General features: G+C 40.4%; 1 protein-coding gene across 2 annotated transcripts in view; it reads left to right on the top strand.

Annotated features, from left to right (window-relative positions):
- CEP89 (centrosomal protein 89) overlaps window positions 1-21,972 on the top strand; it is a 55,698-nt gene that overhangs the window by 8,877 nt on the left and 24,849 nt on the right. For both annotated transcript variants that reach the window (XM_063141539.1, XM_063141540.1), the window contains 13 exons: window positions 1,351-1,447; window positions 3,453-3,481; window positions 4,446-4,500; window positions 5,970-6,188; window positions 7,995-8,137; window positions 10,830-10,880; window positions 11,395-11,478; window positions 11,873-11,980; window positions 12,792-12,903; window positions 13,630-13,810; window positions 16,240-16,407; window positions 17,448-17,589; window positions 18,427-18,516. In XM_063141539.1, the coding sequence (XP_062997609.1) occupies window positions 1,351-1,447; window positions 3,453-3,481; window positions 4,446-4,500; window positions 5,970-6,188; window positions 7,995-8,137; window positions 10,830-10,880; window positions 11,395-11,478; window positions 11,873-11,980; window positions 12,792-12,903; window positions 13,630-13,810; window positions 16,240-16,407; window positions 17,448-17,589; window positions 18,427-18,516 (1,479 nt within the window). The remainder of the gene's footprint in view (window positions 1-1,350; window positions 1,448-3,452; window positions 3,482-4,445; window positions 4,501-5,969; window positions 6,189-7,994; window positions 8,138-10,829; window positions 10,881-11,394; window positions 11,479-11,872; window positions 11,981-12,791; window positions 12,904-13,629; window positions 13,811-16,239; window positions 16,408-17,447; window positions 17,590-18,426; window positions 18,517-21,972) is intronic.

Raw genomic sequence — 21,972 nt, 5'->3', positions numbered from 1 at the left:
GCGTACTGATAGCACCCCGCCCCATGCCTCCAGATGATCTCTCCCAGCGGTTTCTTGTAGATGTGAAACAACATTGGGGATAGGATGGCACCTTGTGGTACACCATATGACAGCTCCTTTTTTGAGGAGCAGCTATCCCCAAGCATCACCACCTGGAATCTACCTGAGAGGTAGGACCGGAACCACCGGAGCACAGTGCCCCTGATTCCCAGACCCCTCAGGCGTTCCAGAAGGATACCATGGTCAATACATGGTACATCCCTAGTGCAGAGCTTAGCTTTCCTGATAAATGTCTTGGCAATGCCAAAAAACCCCTACTTATATTACCATGCACAGGGAACTCTCTAGCCCGTGTAGACTAGCTCTGTCTGAGAATGTATTTTATTTACAGCATTTTTATCCTACTCTTCGAATGAAAAAGGCTCCGAGAGCTGCTTACAAAATTTAATATTAAGACAATTAATGCCGTTAATAAATATTAATATCATGCAGGTTGCACTGCTTAGACTGTCCCTTTGCCAATGAAAAAGAAAGAGAAAGGACATAGTTGGGAGAGGGTGACAGAAAGCTTGACCATGCTGGTAGAGGAGGAAAGAGATAGAATGTGGAGTTGGAGAGGGCAAAGGGTTACCAGAGAGCGGTAATTGCGAGATGAGGGAGGAGCTGAATTATGGATAATGAACTGAGCCGGAGAGAAGCTAGATCCTATTTATTTATTTGCTTAAAACATATTTTGGCCGCCTTTCAGGGCAGAAGCCCTCACAAGGCGGCTTACAACAATGAAATATTAAAAGCAATGAAATATTAAAAATATTAAAAGCAATAACACAGCAATTAAAACAAAACCAACAATAAAGCCAGCAGGAATAACAAGAGCAGCAATAATAACAATAACAGCAATAGCGATAATAATACGCTTCCTGTGAAGGCCAAGGTAAAACAAAATGTTTTTTTGAAAGCCTGGAAGGAAGGCGCATGGCGGACCTCTGACGGAAGTTTGTTCCAGAGGTTTGGGGCCACCGCAGAGAAGGCCCTCTCCTGTGTGGACACCTACCTAATTGCCCTTGTAGATGGGCAAATGAGAAGGGCTTCTCTTTCTGATCTTAAAGTGCAGGCAGGCTGATATGGGTGAAGGTGGTCCTTCAAGTAGCTTGGTCCCAAACTGTTTAGAGCTTTAAAGGTCAAAACTAGCACTTTGAACCATCCCTTTCCCTCGCATGAATACTCACGCCTATGGGATTTTTGTTCCTTTAGGTAGTCATTTAAATAAGGTATTCACGTATCTGAGCATGCAATTGCTCTTGAGGTGGACTGTGGATTGATATATTGTACTGCACTAATTTTACTTAGGAAAGTCTCCCGGTATCAACTAGTGGCAATGGTGAGGGAGATGATTCTTCTATCCGTGAACCTGCTTGTCTCATTCATCCAACTATCCAGGTGGAAGGTAAAGTCACTTCTTGCTTTGAGATGAAATGCTGTGAAGCGCCATGACAAATTAAACGAAACAAAAAAAGTAATTAACTTTCCAAAATCATCACTGGAAAGTAGGACTTGCAACAACATATTGCTGTGTATCCCTGAGCCCTGAAAGCAGGGCTCCTGAGCAGGGCTCCAGCTAGCCTGGTGCAGGAGCTTTGCAGTGCTGTTCAGACCTCCTGGAGGGTGGAGAAGTTACAAGAATGCGGAAGGGATAAAGGACCTTTTCCCCCCTGTGCTATATAGCTGTAGTGGGCTGGCAGTCCCAAACCTGAGCATGGCTATTCATACTGGAGAGGGAGCATACACCTAGAGAATGGTAAAGAATTCGCTCATCTCCTGAAATATCACTGTATAATGAAGAGGGACGGTTTTTAACCTCATGGCAGGCATCTCTCCTACCCTAATTCCCTCCCCCACCCTGGATACTTAACATAAGATGTCTGGGACTTGAGCAGGTCACTTCCCCCTCTCTCCCTGCACTCCATCTCCCTAACTGATAAACTGGCAGAAGGCCTACAAATGGGGTGAAGGGAGATGTGGATATATGTGTCAGCTCTGTCCCTATTGTCTCTTCTTACCAAGCTCAGGACAACGGTCTGAAAGTTGGATCTAAACATGTTCAGATGAACATATGCAGAAGCTTCTCCATAATTGCCAACTCTGCCTTATTAAGACAGCTTTAAATCATGGCTTCATACTCTGCCCTGTTTGGAAACTATTAACTATAGTTTCCTGTTTCTAACTAAACAGGAAGCTCTAGTTAACTGCACTTCCCGGCTTGTTTCTGTGCTCATTCAAAGGTAGGAGTAAAATGCTGCATGCAGGTACACAAAGCTCATTCATTTATTAAGGTTTATTAAACAGTGATCTGATCAACTGAATGTGGTTAGTGGCTGTGGGGGTTGTTGAAACATGATTTGTTGTAGTGGTGTCAGGCCTGTGCAAGGGTTGGGCTTGCATACTCCCCTGTCCTCTGGTGCAGCTGCAAGAGGAGATTGGAAGCTTTTGCTTACATTTTTGATTAACTGCAGCTTGTCATTTCATGTGAATCCCCCCCCCCCAACTGTGGTTAATCTTAACTGTGGTTTAGAACACTCTGACTTCCAACCATGGGTTCGTTGAAATTCTTAACCACATTCTTAAAATTAACCACAGTTTAGGGTTCAGATATAATAAAAACAAATGGAAGCAAAAGTTTTCTATCTCCTCACAGTTGTACCAGAAGAGGAGAGGGGAAGGGGAAGTGTGCAAGCTTGAAGTTCACACATGCTTATTCCCATCACAATAGACTATGGTTTATCATGATGTCCAATTGTAACCAGTGGGTTCAGATTTCCTGTTTGGAAATGGGTGCAGAGATCAAACCAAGGTTTGAGTGTAAGACCTAGAATGCTACCTCCAGTAGCTTGTGTGCACCAGTTGCTGGGGAACATGGGTGGGGGGGTGCTGTTGCTCCATGTCCTGCTTTGTTGGTCCATGGTCGACAGCTGGTTGGCCACTGTGTGAACAGAGTGCTGGACTGGATGGACCCTCGGTCTGATCCAGCATCAGGGCCCTTCTTATGTTCCCTGAACAGGCATCTCAGTTTTCTCTCTGATATCTCAGTTATCAAGGGATGTTGTAATTTGCATTGCCCCTTTTCTATTGATGGGCCCATAGTGATTTCCAGTCTTGAAATATAGAATGGGATACTGAATGTGCAAAGCACACCAACTTTAATTCCAGTATCTCAATGTCAGTGGCATTACTGCAATCAGACAAATGGAATGTCATTCGGCAGAGGTATACAGAAGACCTCATTTCACTTAGTCTAATAGTAATATAATGAAAAAGGAGGGAAGCCGTGACTCAGAGAATTTTTAAAACTTTGATCTGTTGCACCCCTTCTATATCTCCCAAAACATAGAATTATAACATTTTCTTTATTTTGAATGACCTCAAATGTATTAGCTTCTTCCTTATTTTTACAGAAATTGAACACTCTGGAGCGAATTTTAAGGTAAAATCAGCATAAAGGTGCTCACATATGTTTTTTAAAAGTGCATTTAAAGACCTTGCTATCTGCACATCTATGTTCATCTCACCCTTCTCCACGAAATCCAAGGAATGTGGTTCTTCCTCACAACAGCCCTGTTGGGTAGATCAGGTTGAGATTTAGCACCTGGTAAGCTTTATAGCTGAGTGGAGATTTGAATCTGTCTCTCTAGTCTGATACACCTGCACCATGGAAATCATGCAGATGCAGAGTAATACTTGATGAAACTAATTTTGCTTCTGATCCGGGATGGGCTGTCCATATTGCCTTCAATTCCAGAACAGCTCTAGAAAGCAGGCCACTGTTATTCTCATTTTCTAGGTGAAGACTGAGATGGAATTTCAGAAGTAGCTTGAGATATGACATGGCTGTCTTCTACTTACAGGGGAAGCCAAAAAAATCTTCCAACGTGCCTAAACTCTTGGGCATATCTAGAGTTATGCTTTGGATCGGAGCCATAGAACTGAGACCTCTGTTACTAAGACACGCCTTGACCTTATTGTTTCTCTCATCTTCTATTTACTGGAGTAGAGTATTGAAAAAGCAACAGACTGTACAAGTTCTTATGTTAGTTGGGATTAGGAGAAGGGTTATGTTTAAAGGAGGTATAAATAATGTATAGCTCTTGCATAATAGCTTGCAAGCCTAGGCTATCTTTATTGCTTCTCCCTTCCATATACCAACCACTTGTAATTTTGTTTATGTTGTTGTACCTGGAAAACATTCAGTTTAAAAAAGAATGCAGACATTATAACTGGAAGGAATTAGTTTTTAAATGTTCAGAATAGTCTTTCTAGAGTTGCTGCATAACTGCAAGAAATTAGTTTTTAAATGTTCATTAAATTCTTTCTGGAGTTGCTATATAGATCCTATTAGAAAAGGAAGCTCTAACAGGAAATTAGGTTGAATTATGTTGTTTCTTTGGTAGGTAGAAAAAAACTCCACTGAAAATCCATTGAATGAAAAGCCTCCACCATCCCCAGGTACTGACTCTACTTTTTAAAACAATGTTATTGTAAATTGGTTATGTTGGATGCTACAGGTTGGTTTGAATGCTAAACCATAGTTTAACATAATTAGAATGTGTCTAGATGAGTCTCAGACTCATGTGCTTCCCATGTTGCTTCTGGCATAGCCAATGAGGAGGAGATAATGAAGCTGGCTTGTTTCCATTAGCCATAGTTAAGATAAACTACAGTCTGGGGTTCAGACTTCATGTTAAATTGTGGTTAAACTAAAATGGAAGTGGAATCCTCCAATCTCCTCGTAGCCATACTGGAGGAGAGATTGAGATCCGGTTCACATGTAATACCAATTCATAAGGTTAATCTGGAGTTTGCCATGTCTGTTTTACTTCCTTTTAACAAAATAACCCAGGAATGCTCCATTTGCTGCGACATTCGAACCCAAAACTCTGGATTATTGAGAGGCAAACAGCCCAGAGTTTTAACCGGACAACAAACCATGGTTCAAGCTGTAGGTTGTTTGTCATTCAATAATCCAGTTTTCCAGATTCGAATGTTGCAGCAAACAATTCACGAATGGGGGTTTCCTGAGTTGTTTTGTAAACAGGAAGCAAAGGGAAAGCAGCGAGTGATCGTGCGACAGCATGCCTGCTCATTCCGACTAACCATGGCTACCCATAGTTAGTTGTCATGTGCGAAACGAGTCAGGGTATGTAAGCTTGAAGTTTGCTGTGATGTGCCCTCAAACTGACCTATATATTTACATAGCGAAAGATAATACTTCATCTGAATTCGGTTATGAATCTAGTTGTAACTGAATTTGCTGAATGTTATTTTCTGATATGAATAATGAATGTTTATTATAAACAAATAGATTTAGAAAGATTGAGTTCATCTTGCACATGAAGTTTTCTGATAACTGAAAAGTATGTGTTGTTGAAAACTAATATCCATTTTTCTCGCTGGAAAAAAGTTTCTTTGTTCTTTGGTAGTGCTAGTCCGTGTCTGGTGCCCATTTCCTTTCCCACAATAACACGGTGTGTATGTGTGTGTGTGTGTTGGTGTTGGTGTGTGGCTATAGCATTCCTGTGGGAGGATAGCCTGTTTACCACTTGAAAAAATACCTGAAGGCAATAAAGAGTTGCTGGCTGCTGAAGTAGCATATGTGTTCTCCCAGCCTATATAGTTTTTCTACTATTAATGGTTTAGTTCAGTCTAATGGGGTGAATTAATTTGGATGTACTATTGAAGTATATAGTTGGCTACTTATTTAAGTTTTTTTGTTTTATCTGCAATCATAAGCAAAGAAGAAGGTGAAACGTTTAGGATTACAATGAGTAACTGTCTGGGGATATCTTGAATGCCTAAATACTAAATACTTTAAAATGAATGGGCTTGCTCACACGATGCTTGCTTCTAAAAAAAATTATACTTAGGAGTGCAGCATTTTGTATTGCTGAGTATTCCATTCCATTTCATTGCTATAGACATAGCAATTCGCAGAAAGCAAAGCCAGATGGATCTCCCTAGAGAAAAGTTCCAGAAGTTAAAAGAAGAAAATTGGCAGTTAAACAATGCAAATGAGACCCTATTTTCACAACTTGAGGAGACAAAGCAGCAAATGAAGGAATTCCAGTTAAAAGTTAAGAAACTTGAAAATGAAAATCGACAATTTAAAGAAACTGCACGGAATTCACATGATGAGGGTGGGTATGAAGCTATAGTAAATGTAATTGACTACGTTTAAATGAGCAAAAATAATACTGTACAATTGTTGAACCTTTTCTCTCTACATTTGACACTATTGAAATAATATTTGGAGGGTGAGAGCACAGATTGGATTGGATTTTCACATGATACATAATGTGAGTGAATCTTATTAGTTGGAAATTAGTGGTTTACCTAGAAAATGCCAATACTGGAAAATTGCTTTATCCTTGATGCAAAAATGTTTAGTAGGGAATACTTGAATACACAATGCATGGAAGTTTGAGCTAGTGGCTCCAGAACTGTTCTTTACCTAAGGAACCAGCGTCTAACTGCAAAATGAGAAAATCTGTTCTAAAGTCTACTGTTCCGCCATGTATATTTAATAGCCCACATGCATATAAACACAAGATTTCCTCCTGATCTTGTAGCACAAGGCAGAGCTTGGTTAGGTTGGAAGGACCCTGGGGGCTATTACCCAATCAGTTTCTCTGTGGGTGTTCCTCTCAGAGAGCCGGTAGGTGCAGCCCTTTATTACTGAGAGGATGGGTCTGTTTTGTTGCTGGAGGAAAAGGTTTCTCATCCTGCAGTGAGAGTTTCCTCCCTTCTCTGTTGATCTATTTGAAAGCCGCCTTGTGAACTGTCTCTGATCTTCAGGCCAGCAGTTCAAAGATGATGATCCAGCCTGTAATTCAAATCTTTGCAGGACAGGATTCTCAGAAGCATATCATAAAATATCAAGGACGTTTATTTTGGTTGTCTTTGATCTCTCTTTGGCATGAAAGAAATGAAGGGAATAGAAGCACTTGTAAAATTGACAACATCACCAGCAAACATTACTCATAATGGCTGTTTTGTACCTTTTCTATCTGTTTTGTGTTCAAATTGTACAAATGTAAATGTGAAGGTTGGTGGTTCTTTTTTTCTTAGGAATGCAAACCTATAGTATTCCAAATATGTGCATAATGTATGTATATTTCAATTATGTTTATTAGGCAGTGTAGGATGTTTCATTCAGAGATGGAGACCTCAGAACAACATAGGAAGCTGCCTTATATTAAATCGGACTGTTTGTCCATCTATCCCAGCATTGTCTACTCTGAGTGGCAATGGGTCTCCAGGGTTTCAAGCAAAAGTCTTTCCTTTCTCCTGCTACTTGATCCTTTTAACTGGAGATCTCAGGGATTGAACCTAGGACTTCCAGCATAGAATGCTTGAGCTCTTATCACTGAGCTCTGTCTGGCTCCATCTTGCATGCACAGACTTTCCTGTGCAATTCTTTGGATCTTGGGGTAGATGCTGTGCATGCTATACCAGTGGTCTTAAGCCAGTGGGTCATGACCCAAAAGTAGGTTTTGAGATCAGTCCAGATGGGCTGTTGCCACTGGATTGGGCATGGAGAGAATTGTGAAAGTGGGTCCCATGTTGCAGGTTAGGAGTCCGAGGTGGGTCTTTGGTCTGGACCAGTTGAAGACCGCTGTGCTACGTCATTACAAAGCAGGTCTGCACACATGGTTTATGGCTGGTGAGGGCTTGACAACCCTCCTGAGGTCCCCAGGCTAACAGCAAAAGAAGCTGCTTTGTCAAGCTCTTAGAAGGCTGTTGTACATAGCTCATAGCTACATTTGGTTTGGTGAGTCCCTTGTTGTTCAGGCTTATTATGAATAATTTTATATAATGCCTTTAGAGAGTAGATATTTATCATGTAGTATTCTGAATTTCTATTAGTCTTAAGAAACGTTTGCACAATTAACATTATACAATTCTTTTGCATGTTTAAATTACTTTTTTTTAATATAATGCAGAGGAACTTGCAGAATTGCTTTTATTAAGACAACAGGCCCAGGAACTGGTGGATGAAAATGACAGTCTGAAAATGACTGTTCATCGTTTAAATGTGGAATTGAGTCGCTACCAAGCTAAATACAGGCCAATTTCACCAAATGAGGTAATTTCCTCTTCTAAGCTTATTAAGACAAAACTAATTGTACTGTTCTAGCATTTGTGTCTGAGAGCCTTTCACTATTTGATACAGTTGAAAAATAAGGACATTAGCATCTTTACCAGAGGCTATGTTCTTTACTCCATGGCCCAGTTCAGACATCATACCAAACCAACTGTGGGCAATTTCTGGCCCTCCAGATGTTTTGGCCTACATCTTCCATCAGTCCTTGCCATTGGCTATGTTGTCTAAGGCTGGTGGGAGCTGTAGGCCAAAACATCTGGAGGGGGTCAGAAGTTTCCCACCCCCACACTAAACCATAGTTTAGTATGAGGCGATAGAGCCTCAAGCTGATGTACTCCCCACTCCAGATCCAGTGCAACTGCAGACCTAAATTTGGAAGCTTTCATTCATTTAGGTCTGAATCTCACAAATTGTGGTTAACGTTAACTTGCTTTGTTGAAACAAACCAACTTCAAACTATGGCTTATGAAGTTGGCTTGTTTAAATAAATCATAGGGAAAGTGGAAGGCAAAAGGAAGAGGGGCCGACCAAGGGCAAGATGGATGGATGACATTCTGGAGGTGACAGACTTGACCTTGGGGGAGCTAGGGGTGGCAACGGCCGACAGAAAGCTCTGGCGTGGGCTGGTCCATGAAGTCACGAAGAGTCGGAAAGGACTGAACGAATAAACAACAAGAGTTTCCTTACTCGAAACTGAAGCGAAACTGATTAATCGAATGCTGTGCATGTTTAGACAGAAAAAATCCAAATGTTGTAGGACTTTTTTCTGTCTAAACATGCATAGGATTGCGCCCTTAATAAAGGAACATTATTACTTGTTATTTTGACTTATGCCAACATTTGGGGACAGTATTCTATTCAGTGTAATATAAAGAAATGCTAAATCATACATATACTGGCAATTCATCTTTTGCAAATAATACAGAGCTCAACAAACTCATTCAGTTTTTACTCAGCTGTTTAGAGAAGAAAAAAAAAACTTCCGTTGGCAAGTAGTAATTTAGATTCTGGAAATCAAGCAGTGTTTGTAGCATAATACGAAATTAATTTCCTTAATTAAATGCTCATAGATGGATGCTTTTAAATATCTTTACTGAACACATTAACTTGGCTTGTTATCCGAGGTAAAGTAAATGATTACCTTAGTCATGCCTTTATTTAAAAAAACCCAACTATTAAAATAATGAAAACATGAAGAATTTAATTAAACAGATATCAGATTAAGAACAAAAAACAAAATAAGGGATTTATGAGAATTCTTTCTTTTAGGGTGCAATTGGAATCGGAACACACACACACACATATATATATTTAGAATATTTATATACTGCTCCCCATTGAAAAATTTCAGAGCAGTGTACAAGGTAAAATGAAAATAAAAACAGAATAAAAACAGTTAAAACAAAATTTAAAAGAAGCAATAACAGTAATCCAAGGCTGCATGTTATATGTAATGGATACTGATTTCTTGAGAAAATAGTTTTCTTTATTAACAAAGATAAGGGGAGATCTGCAGGATCAGACTGAAGGCCTACCTAATTCTGCTTCTTATTTCTCAGAGCAGCCAACCAGGTTCTCACGTGAAGCCCACAAGCAGGATATGAGGGCAATAGCTTTTCCTCTTGTTGTTTGCCAGATATTGGTTTTCAGAGGCATGTTGCCTCTGGTCCTGACGATAGCATATAGCCATCATGACTAATAGCCATTGAACTTGTATAATCCCCTTTTAAAGCTATCCTGAAGAAGTGAATTCCATAGTTTAACTATGCACTCTATGAAGAACTACTTCCTTTGGTCTGTTATGAATCTCCCAGCATTCAACTATATTAGATGACCCTGGGTTCTAGTATGACTTTACCTCTCTACCCACTTTTCCCACACCATGCATAATTTTATCCACTTCTATCATGTTTTCCTCTTACTCACCCTTTTTCTAAGCAGAAATAGACACAAATTGTGTAATCTTTCCTCATAGGGGAGTTGCTCCAATCCGCTGATCATTTTGGTGGCCATTTTCTGGCCCTTTTAATCTCTTGGGGAGCAATCCTATGAGTTGTACTCCCAGGTTCGGAGGCCTCTGCCTATCCTGTGTGCAACCAGCAAGAGCCAAACAATGTAAGAGGAGGACGGGGGTGATTTCACCTCTGTTTAAAATACAAAAAGAAGCTACAGGCCTCTGAGACTGTTTAGCTGGCTTACCTTTCAGTGTGCAGGGAGGGGACTGGAGAGGCCATAGGATACTGTGTATCCCAGCCTCTCCCCTCCCTGCCCACCAACCCGTCCTTGGGTGGAGGAGGGAAGGTACATGATTGGATCCCTTCCATGGTCATATATGTACCTCAGGTGATGGGGATGAGTGTTGCTTTGCAAGCCCAGTCTAAAAAATGGATATGGGGCATGGCCAAGTATGTGCAATATATCTGGAAACAAATAGGCCCAATTATATGTAGCTCATAGATCAGTTGTGTCTCATATACCAAGAGAGAGCTGCTTCAGTATATCTTGAAATCAGCCAAGGAAGGTGCTTGGAAGTTTCTTTGCACCATGTTCAGGTATAGCATGTGGATTGTAGGGCCAATTAAGACGGATTCTTAAAAATGGCTTTTCAGTAGACTGCGGAACCCAGTTGTGGATCCCAATATTGACTTTTAATGTATGTTTTTCATTATCTTAGGGTCTAAAAATTGGAAGCCTGCCAATGAAAAAGCCAATACCCCCATGGCTGGTAAGTAGCAAACCAGTATTTTTCCGCATACAATATATTGTGCATTTATTACTAGTTGTTTCCAAATTGTATTGAAGGGATTTATTTCTGGTTACTATACCTCGGTAACCTAAGATATATTTGTAGTTTTAGTATAGCTGCAGTTTCTCAAACCTCTTATTTCAGTGTTATGTCATGCAGGAAAGACAGGTGCTGCCTAATGAGTTGTTGTATTGTATTGTGATATTCAGTATTCAACTTCAAGTCATTAGTGTTTTGTAAGGGAATTTTCGATCGATGTGCTTGATTTATTTATTCATTACACTTATTTCTCCCTATACTTCTTCCAAGGAGTTCAGCACTTGAAAAGTATCTCAGGTATTCTGCTTTTGACATTTCCTTGCCAAATTATCTGTATAGGGCATAGGACTGAAAAATTATCCAGGCATTAAAGAATTTCACTCAGTTTTATTAAACAATACTTATAGTTCGAAGTGCATTGAAATGGATTGAAATTCCCTTTTTCTTTTTTTAGCTCGATATGAAATATTTATCTCCTCTTCTGCTGGCGTATGAAGACAGAATGAGGGAAAAGGAAGACTTGATTCTTGCACATGAGGCAAGTTGGGATTTTTTTAAAGATGGTGTAGTACAATATAACTAGAGAAATGCTTCTTCAGTGCAATACGTATAGTGTGAAGAGTACTTAAAATACCTTGGAGTATTTTTAAGTACATGTTTTCTGGAATGTTCTTTTGATGAGGCTTCCTAAACTCCAACTCCTTATACCTAATACAAACAGTTGATAAAGAGTAAACCTGTGTTCAGACTGAAGGTCTAAAAGGAACACATGCAATGGAATGCTTCCCCTTTGAAAAAAGATACTTACACATAGAAAACTAGCATGTCAAGGAAAAGGCTAGGCTATTTGTGAAGAAAACATGAACTGGAAATAATATGAGTTTAAAACAAACCATTTATATTTTGAATGTCCTTTATTGCTTCTCTTTCAGGAGGACATGAAGATATTTAAAGCAAGAGTTGAAGAGGTAGTGAAGGAAAATGAACAGTTACACCAGAAACTAAGTAAAAAAAGTTCTGTTACCACCAAAGAATGGCAAGTGTTTCCCATTTGAAATTATAAAGTGGTTTATTTGTCATGTTTTATTGTAAAGAAAATTATCATGATGGGCTTGAGCAAATTCGATCACCTAAAAATCAATTCTATGCTGGTCATTGACTGTCACAATGAATTATTGATTGTTGGAAATCCATAGTATAAATCAATGTCTGAATACTTCATTTGGGCATGCAATAAAACAGTATCTGGAAAATCCAAGCCTTGTAGTCCAGGGTTTCACCATCTCACTCGTCCTGATGAGTATGACTAGCTTCTGGCTTCCTCCCGACCCTAGAACGACAAAGAGGAGAGACTGATTCTGGCCCCTTCTCCACCTCCAAAGTTCAGAAGAAGCCTGAGAATTGCTATGGCTCTGCACTCTTTGGTTTGATTCAGCACTTATATTTCTAAGCAAGTGCACATACTCAGAATCACTTCACACACGGCATTTTAAGAGAACTCAAGTATATGCTAGCCCACATTGCACATAATGCTAAACCATGTTTTAGTGCTACATGGATGAGCCTGGATGAGCCCTGGTGAGCCATCAGGCTCGTGCGCTCCCCCCCCATTCTCTCCTGTCCTTCTCCTTTATTCTTAAGGAATCTTAGCTAAGTATTATGTTTCTGGAAATAGATTTTTGGATGCACTGATTGTTTCCCAAAACAAACAAAGTATAAGTGGCCTATTCTCATCTTTGAACATCCATGTATTGGGGAACCATCGCGTGTTATTTACTCTTCCATTTAGCACACTTCTTGCAAAAGCTTGAATGGCATTTCATTTTCAAATCAATGGTCATTTACAGGCAGCAGCTGCAAAGCCAAGCCAAGCTTGTCTTAGAGGAGAATACAGTACTAATGGAACAGCTTAAAATACAAGAAGCAAAAGCAAAAGATTGCCTCAGCCAACACGTCCAAGAAGGTAAAATACCTTGATCGCTGCTTTCAGCAACTGTGTGGATCAGAGGCATTTGTCTGTTGAGAATGTGCAGATGGATAAGCTAACATTAGCCCCAAACACAGGACTTCATAAGCCTATTTAGAATGACAGGTGCTGCTAATCAGTAACTATTTGATTATTAATTCTATCATAGAATCCCATCAGGAGTATACATGTTTTGGTTGTTACACACACACACACACACACATATATGTAGTCAACTGTTACATTGTAAACTGTATAGTTAAGTCTGGCCATAAAATGGAGTGCCCGCATCTAAAATACGTTATATAACATCATGCATAGATTTGTATTAATTTACACATGATTGGCATTAATAATATCAAAGAATTGGGAGGGGGAAATAAAGATTTCAGTTAAAGAAACTAGGCCTTTAAAATGTTTTGAATTTGATTTTAGAGACCATGGGAATTTAATGCTTTAACGAGGTTTCCGTTTTACAGCTCCTATAACAAATCTCCATTGACATTTAAAACTTGTGAAAATACCACTTATAACTTAACTATAATATTGTAGATTAACACAGTGTTAAGAGCTACTGAATCAAACTTGGAAAGATTTCTAGTGAACTCAAAATGTCAGCAAATGGTACAAGGAGAGAATAACTGTATACTGTGTTTTTATTTCCTGAGGTAGCTACTTATTTCGCCTCAAATGTTTTGTATTTTTGTATTTTCTCTTTTAAAGTTTCCAAATTAACAAAACAGCTGATGGCTTTGGAAGCCAAAAAACAGAGCCAAGAAGAGGAGCTGAGAGAGTGTCAAAAGCAGCTGGAAGGATTGCACTCCACATACAGAGAGCTGAAAGCCAGCATTAAAGATCATGTAACTGTGAAGGAGCATGTGGCTTTGGTAAATAAATGTAAAAGGTAGGCATATGGTAATAGAAATATCTGGGGAACTCTTAAAGGATGCAATACCTGACAATAACTTTGTATTTTTACAACATGCAGCCAAGTCAATGTTTTTTTCTGTCAGTTTTATGTTTGTTATTTGATAATGCGCATGCAATAGATAACGTCACTAGCATACAACTCCCCTGTTAAAACAGCTCCACTGGCTTCCAGTCTGTTTTCGGGCACAATTCAAAGTTCTGGTTATGACCTATAAAGCCCTCTATGGCTCGGGTCCAGGTTATCAGAAAGACCGTATTCTCCCTTATGAGCTTGCCCATGCTTTGAGATCTTCTGGTGAAGCTCTTCTTCAGTTCCACCATCTTCACAGGCGCACTTGGTGGGAATCCAATATAAACCAATATAAACTTCTCCTGTTAACCTTCAAAGCTTTTCACGGTCTAGCTCCTTCCTATCTCTCCTCTCTCATCTCACACTATTGCCCCGCTCGTGCTCTTCGCTCCTCTGATGCCATGTTTCTCGCCTGCCCAAGGGCCTCTACTTCCCTTGCTCGGCTTCGTCCATTTTCGTCTGCTGCCCCTTACGCCTGGAACGCTCTTCCAGAACATTTGAGAACTACAAGTTCCACCGCAGCTTTTAAAGCTCAACTAAAAACTTTTCTTTTTCCTAAAGCTTTTAACACTTGATGTTGTGCAGACTTCTACTGTTACTTTCTACTGTTAGTTTTACCCTTCCCTGTGCCTGCTTACCCTACCCTGTACCTGTTTGCATTCTCTTCCCCTCCTTATTGTTTTACTATGATTTTATTAGATTGTAAGCCTATGCGGCAGGGTCTTGCTATTTACTGTTTTACTCTGTACAGCACCATGTACATTGATGGTGCTATATAAATAAATAATAATAATAATAACATGGGAGAGGGCCTTCTTGGTGGCTGCTCCAGTGCTCTGGAACTCTCTTCCCAGGGAAGCTAGGCTGGCTCCCTCCTTGTTGGACTTTTGGAAGCAGGCGAAAGCTTGTTTGTTCCAGCAGGCCTTTGGAGTATAATCTGGCCCTCCATCAATGTTAGGAAAGGAAAGGAACCTCTCATGCAAGCACTTGAGTCATTGCTGACTCCTAGAGGGACGCCTGCTTTCGCTGACATTTTCTTGGCAAACTTTGTAGCGGGGAGGTTTGCCATTGCCTTCCCCAGTCGCAGTTACCTTTCCCCCAGCAAGCTGGGTACTCATTTTACCGACCTTGGAAGGTTGGAAGGCTGAGTCGACCTGAGCCGGCTGCCTGAGAACCAGCTTCCGCTGGGGTCGAACTCAGGCCGTGGGGAGAGTTTTGGCTGCGGTAACTGCCGCTTACTACTCTGCGCCACACGAGGCTATGTTAAGGACTTGTAAAATTGTTTAAGTTTTAATATTGTATTTTCTAAGAAAAAAATTGTACATTTCTTTTTCCTAGCTTTAAAATGTATATGTTTTAAATTTTGTAAGGCCGCCTTGAGGCCAAGTATTGGGCAAAAGTCGGGATACAAATAATATAATAATAATAATCTCAAGTTTAGATAACAAGGCAGACCATGAATTTGTGTGTTCCCTCTGCCCTTAACTACAATTATGGAATATTTCTGCACCTGTTTTACTCATGGCTGGGCTAACCAGTTCCATGCTTGAATAGGATACTTTACTAGCTTCAAACTTGGATGAAGCAGAGAAGTGGGTGAGTCTCAGCCATGGGAAACATCTGAGGCAGCCTCAGTGAGGAATCTAGGAAACGCCTTGTACTAAGCCAATGGGACTTACTTCCAGCTAGGAGTAGATAGCGTTCAGATGGAGTGGCAGTGATAATTACCAGCATTGTAGTAGGCATGGAGGGGGAATTTGACTCTTCTTTCCTGCTAGAGTTCTGAGCAAAATCCTTCCTCTGAAGCTGCTGTTTACATTGAGAGAAAATTCCAATGGGGGATTTCTTTTAAAGAAAATACTAGCTTCAGGAAAGGGCTTTTATTTGGGGCAATAAAAGAGAAGGAAAGGGTTAAATTCTCTCTCCATGTCTGCTGCAGTCCCTGATAATTATTATCATCTGTCAACCCCAGGTGATGCTATTTGCATTGTTTAAAAACAAACAACAACCTGTAAGTCAAATGCCAAGGCCCTTCTAGCACCATGTCTGGTTTAGCCCTTAACCTGATTGAAGTCTGTCTGGCTTGTCGCTAAGGCTGAGTGCACATGACTTCATACCACATGAAGGAAGTTCAATATGTGTGCCGTTCAGAACAGAGCAGAATGTTTTAATTTAATGTTGTTGTAATTGCAGCTTTTAACATCTGCAGTAATAACCTTATCAAGGGAAATAATTATACTTTCCCGCCATTATGTCAATTCTAATTGTTCATTTCTACAAGGAGAAAAAAATGCTTGTACTTGATGCCTGCTTTTCATTATTGTTTTCCGTAGCCAGCTGAAGGAAGAACAGGAAAGGAGAGAGACAGAAGCACAGGAATTAATGGGAAAGCTGGTATCTGTGCAAGCAGAAAAAAAGAGTCTCCTAATAGAGAAAAATGACCTAGTGGCTGAAAACAAGGTCCTGGAAGCCGAGCTGGAAATGGCACAAACAACGAAGAGGTTTGGCTATTTTCTTTCTTGTTCCCTTTGATTAATTCTTTTCCTCCAAACACAAGAGCTTTCAGAATCACAGGTATGCCAAAAAACCTTGTTGAAAGTTGCAACTTGTCGAAGTTGAAAGCACTGCTGGCTTCTATGGTAAGAGTGGCAGAAGATGGTTCGGGGGTGGGGCCAAGGGGTCATGAGGGGTGGTGCAGTCTTCTGACTCTCTAACAGGCCACGCTCAGAAAGGGGAAACTGAGGCACATGAATTATAAAATCATGAATGCAAAAGTTTGGAGGAGCCACACAAAAGGACTCCTTAAGACTCACATTCTCCTGTCCCAGCAACAATTCCCATTGCACAGACGATCAAGTGACTTCTCGATCGTGAGTGCAAAATGGGAGGGGGAGGGTTCACGCAACCATGCATCACGACGACCATCATCATAACTGAAAGCCATTGCAAAGGGGGACGCAGGGAGCATGCCTGGAACACCGAGGGCCGGTTTGGGCAATCACTGTGGGTTAAGCAAGTCACACGCATGATTTGCTGGGGGAACGTTCTGAATTTGTGTTGCTATTATGCATCCACAGAGCAATGTCCTAGTCAGTGACCGAGAGAAAAGAAGAGGAGAGCTGTTTCTGCTGCAGCACTTAAAAAAGTTCTGCTGCTGGCTCCGGGGAGGTGTGTCACTGCCCCCTCCCCCCGCCAGCCTCCACCAGCCAGCTGCAACTGGTTGAAAGTTGGGACTTTTAATATAAATTAATGGTGCAATCCTATGCATGTTTAGAAAGAAAGAAAGAAAGAAAGAAAGCCCTACAACTGCCAACATATGGCTGGCTGGGGCATGTTAAGATGTTTTTTTAGTCTAAATATGCATACAATTCACCCTAAATATATAATTAGAGATATTTGTGTGTAAACTGGTGTAATTACACTGAAGTCATTGTGGATGTTAAATTGCATCAGAGCTGAATTGCAATATTATAAAATCTGTATTGCACCCTAAGAGATTTCTGCCTTTCACCCCCCCTCCCCCCCAAAAAACACCTTGTAGGCGATCACAGAAGAAATTGGGTTTTTTGAAGCAGCAATTGGAAGAAGCAATGGAAAAGGAGATGGCAGCACATCAGTATCTAGCAAACCTGATCAGCCTGGCAGAAAACATAACTCAAGAACGTGATCAGCTTTTAAACTTGGTAATTTAAAAACAAACCAAAGCATTACCTATGCATGTTTCCCTTCTGATTCAACAAACTGACCGTTGAATATTGAAAATCCTGTTTATGTCAAGTGGGACAGTGTTTTGAGCATTAAAAAGCCTGTCTAAAAGATAATCTAAAACTGTAATCTCATGCACACTTAAACCTAGGAGTTTGAATTCAGTGGCACACATTCTGGGTCAATATGCACATTTTGAGGTTGCATGTACGACTAAATTGTTTGAGTTTTGTGTAATTAACCTAAGTTGCATAGCATTTTCCTGAAAATAGCAGATGCCCAACTTTGGTTGTCATTCATGCTGTGGTTACTCATGATTGTGTTTACAGAATGGCCATCAGTGCTGAACAAATTGGCCATGTTTGTACATGGTGCTCTGATTGATGGTCACAAATTCAATCCCTGGCATCTAACTAAAAGTATCTCAGGTAACAGATTGTAGGAAAGACTTCTGACTGTGGAGAGCTGTTTCCCATCAGAGCTGGGCTAAATGGAGAAACAACCTGACCTAATATAAGGTTGCTTCCTATGTTCCTAAAGCAGAATGTAAGAACAGCCATGCTGGCTCAGACCAAAGGCCTATCGAGTTCAGCATTCTGTTTCCACAGTGGCCAACCTGATGCCTATGAGCACAGTAGCAACCCTTATGTGCCTGTTTCCCATTCCCCATGCAATCTCTCCAACTACCCGAGAACTTGGAAGAACAAGTTTCAGGCAGCAAACCCCTCTGCAAACTCATTTATCACCCCACCCCACCCTTCATCACTCCCCCCTTTGAAAACTCTTATATCACACACACACCCTTTTTCTCCCAGGCCAGTTGCTTGGAAAATGAGAAGCATGGCGTTCTCAACAAAATAGTAGAAGGGAATGTACGTCTAGGAAGATTAGAAGAGAAAGTGAAGGTGAGTAGAGTTTGCAAAACATGTATGTGATACAGTACAGCATTTTTATATATATGGTATTTCTTTTTAGATGTGCAGTCACAAAGATGTGCTTTCGTTAAAAGTTCTGCGATGTTCACTTATTTTGCGTAGGCTTAATTTTGGCTGATGTGTGTACAGTGGATTTCTGCAGTAACAGGATGTGTTTGGAAAATATGTCTGAACTACGAAGCTGTAAAATGCTATGAGAATGGAGTTTGTTTCATTTCTGCTGTTACTGCATATTCCTGCCCTTCTTTGGCCCTTTTTTTAAAAAAAGTTTTGCACTAGCAGGGTTGCAAAAAGAAGCTCTCTTCTGTAAAAACTGTGGGGATAAATGGTGTCTTAGGACTTGTTTTAATCGAGCATCTCGCTGGCAGAAGGTTAGGACCAGGAAGCATGTTCAACCAATATCTTAACCTTCTCCCACCCCAAATGGATTTACAAATATTTTTCACTCAGATGGGTTTTCAGGACCAATATAGACAATATGAGGAATAGGGAATAATAATGACAAGATTTTAATAAGATCTTCCTAAAGATGAATTACATCTGATTTAACCTTACTAACTGTATTTGCATATTAATTTGTCCTCACTTCTGTTTCTTGGGGGAGAAACAGAAGTCTCCTTAGCCCTAGGCTATGTCTTGATGGTCATGATGCATTCTCAGTCTGTTTCCCCTGTCCAGATACTTCACAGGACCATTGTGAGAGTGAAACTAGAGGTCCTAGTCAATAACATATAACAAAGGTTGTGTACAACTAATACCATGCATGGGGAAACTGTTAGCAATGACCTTTTTAAAATGCATACATGCACGTTCCCATCTGTATCAAGAGATGGCCATGTCTACCTTGCGTAGGTATGCCAAGAATTGTATTGCACTGGTTGGGGAGCATGGGAATCAGTGTCTGCATGCATATCTTGTCACAGATCTGTGGATCTCCCCTTTCCCCTTTTAAACATCCAGTACAGCAGTATGTGCAGGCAAACAAGTTACTGGGTTGGGGTGAATAAAGATTGCACATTATTTTGTCAATTATGACTGTTAAGATTTGGGCTTGTGAAGTTGCAGTCTTAATGTTTTTTCCCCTCTGGTGTAAATTGTAAACTGCCCAGAGAGCTTTGGCTATGGGGCGATGAAAGGAAATGCTTAGGTTCACCAAAGGTCCATCTAATTTAGCATCCTGTTTCCCAACCAGATGTCTCTGGGAAGCCCCAAAACAGGAAATGGGAGTTATACACATCTCCTGTTATTGCTCCCCTATTTACCTATTTACCAAACCTATTTACTAAACCTATTTACCAAAGCATTCAAAAATGTCCTCAACCAGTGTAATTTGTCTTAATTTGTCAGAGGATTAGTAGCTCTGTGATAGTTCTTTAGCTTGACTTTTCAGGGAATGTCTGGCGTGGGTTAAGTCGTCCTCTGGATTTCCAGATGAATTAGCAATCCTGGAAGTTTTGTATCAGTCATCATTGGGATACTTTGCAGTTTCTCCAGTTTCATTTGTATGTTTTCCAGTAGCAGAATCTGCTTTGGAAACACATTTAGAGCATGTACCTAAATTCTTTCCATGCAAAAATGCATATATGTTAAGCTTTAGATCGTAAATTTACCTTTACAGTTACATCTTAATAGTGGCATTGCAGTAATGAGTATCTACATATAATGACAACAATGGATTTGCAGTGTGGATGTTGTTCTAAAAGTATGTCAGTTTTAATTTTTCTGTAACATTGCAGTAATGATAAACATCATAACCTTTTAGCATCAAATTACATCAAGCTGGGGCAGTTTTGCCCTTTCAGTTTCACAAGCTTGTTTTGCATTCTCTTTCTTCTGCCTAGCCTTAAGATAAATATTTGATTAAAAGCAAGAGCCCTGGAGTTAAATTGGCAGTTGGCCTAATTTTTGTTTCTCTCTTTTAGTCTTAGAAGAAAAATGCTAGCTGGGTGTAACTTTCCACTAGTCAAAATAAAAAATATAGATTAATCCCTCATAAATATGGATGAGCTGTTTGAACTTCTAAGTGTCTCCAGTTAAGTATTTAATTTTGAGAAAAATAGTGAACAGCCAGTCCTCTTGTATCTTGTACCTTTGCTATGGATAGCTGCTTGCAGCAGGCAAAAACTGGTTACCTGGAACAGCATTCCTCAACCTAGTCCCCTCCAGATGTGTTAGACTACATATCCCATTGACCGTAGCCAGCATGCCCTTTGGCTTCTGGGTGGAGATGTTGGGAGTTACACAGCAACACATATGAGGTGGACACCAGGTTAGGGAAGAGGAGGACAACGAGGATGATCAGGGGTCTGGAAACAAAGCCCTATGAGGAGAGACCGAAAGAACAGAGCATGTTTAGCCTTGAGAAGAGACGGCTGAGGGGAGACGTGATAGCACTCTTCAAATACTTGAAAGGTGGTCACACAGAGAAGGGCCTGGGACTCTTCTCAATCATCTCAGAGTGCAGGACATGGACCAATGGGCTCATGTTACGGGAAGCCATAATCTGCTGGACATCAGGAAAAACTTCTTGACTGTAAGAGCAGTACGACAATGGAACCAGTTACTTAGGAAGGTTGTGGTCTCTCCCACACTAGAGGCAGTCAAGGGGCAGCTGAACAGCCATCTTTCAGGGATGCTTTAAGGTGGTTTCCTGCATTGAGCTGGGGGTTGGACTCTATGGCCTTATAGGCCCCTTCTAACTCTACTGTTCTATGATTCTATGAAGAAGGCTTCCCATGCACACATCTCCTGGGGTTGAGGTTTTTGTTGCCAGTAGCATTGGGTTCTTGGCTTCGGGGGTAAATTTTGGCATGCATAAGTTTATTCAGCTTGCTGGATTATGCCCTTTCATTTTAGTGAAAATTACTTCTAAGTAAAGGTAGGTAGTATCAGGCTATTCATATCAAAGCACAGAAGCTTGTCACTGACTTTACTATGCAGGTTTACTCACAAGATAAATAACATGAAATCTGACATGGTTATCAAAAATATTTTTCTCCCAATTGCAATTGCGTATTGATAGTTTTTGAAAGTTAGTAACAATGTGTTCTAACAGGAAGGCTTTCCAAGTGTCTCTTTTTTAAATGGAAGAACATTATTTCAAAACAGGGCGGTAAAACATAGAACTCCTATTTCAGAATGTCCCAGCTTCATAGCCATTTATCAAAAAAGGAAACCCCACAGGCAATCTGAAAATAAACATTTTCCCAACAATATCCAGATTTTATTTAGAAGTTCTAGAAAGGTTGAAGAATACTTTTCTTAAATAGCATTTAATCTGGTCTTACTTTTCAGACTGTGTAGGCATACACAAGTCTACATTTTTATTTTATACCAAACTAAAGACCCATCAAATTTGACAGCTGGAGAATGGTTTCCAGACTTCCAGGTTTTTCCCTCTCTTGCTTCAATCTCCCCCACTTCCGT

Source organism: Elgaria multicarinata, chromosome 14 (assembly GCF_023053635.1).
Source record: "Elgaria multicarinata webbii isolate HBS135686 ecotype San Diego chromosome 14, rElgMul1.1.pri, whole genome shotgun sequence".
NCBI lineage: Eukaryota > Metazoa > Chordata > Lepidosauria > Squamata > Anguidae > Elgaria > Elgaria multicarinata.
Note: the sequence above shows the minus strand (reverse complement) of the source record. Positions and strands in the feature narration are given on the sequence as shown.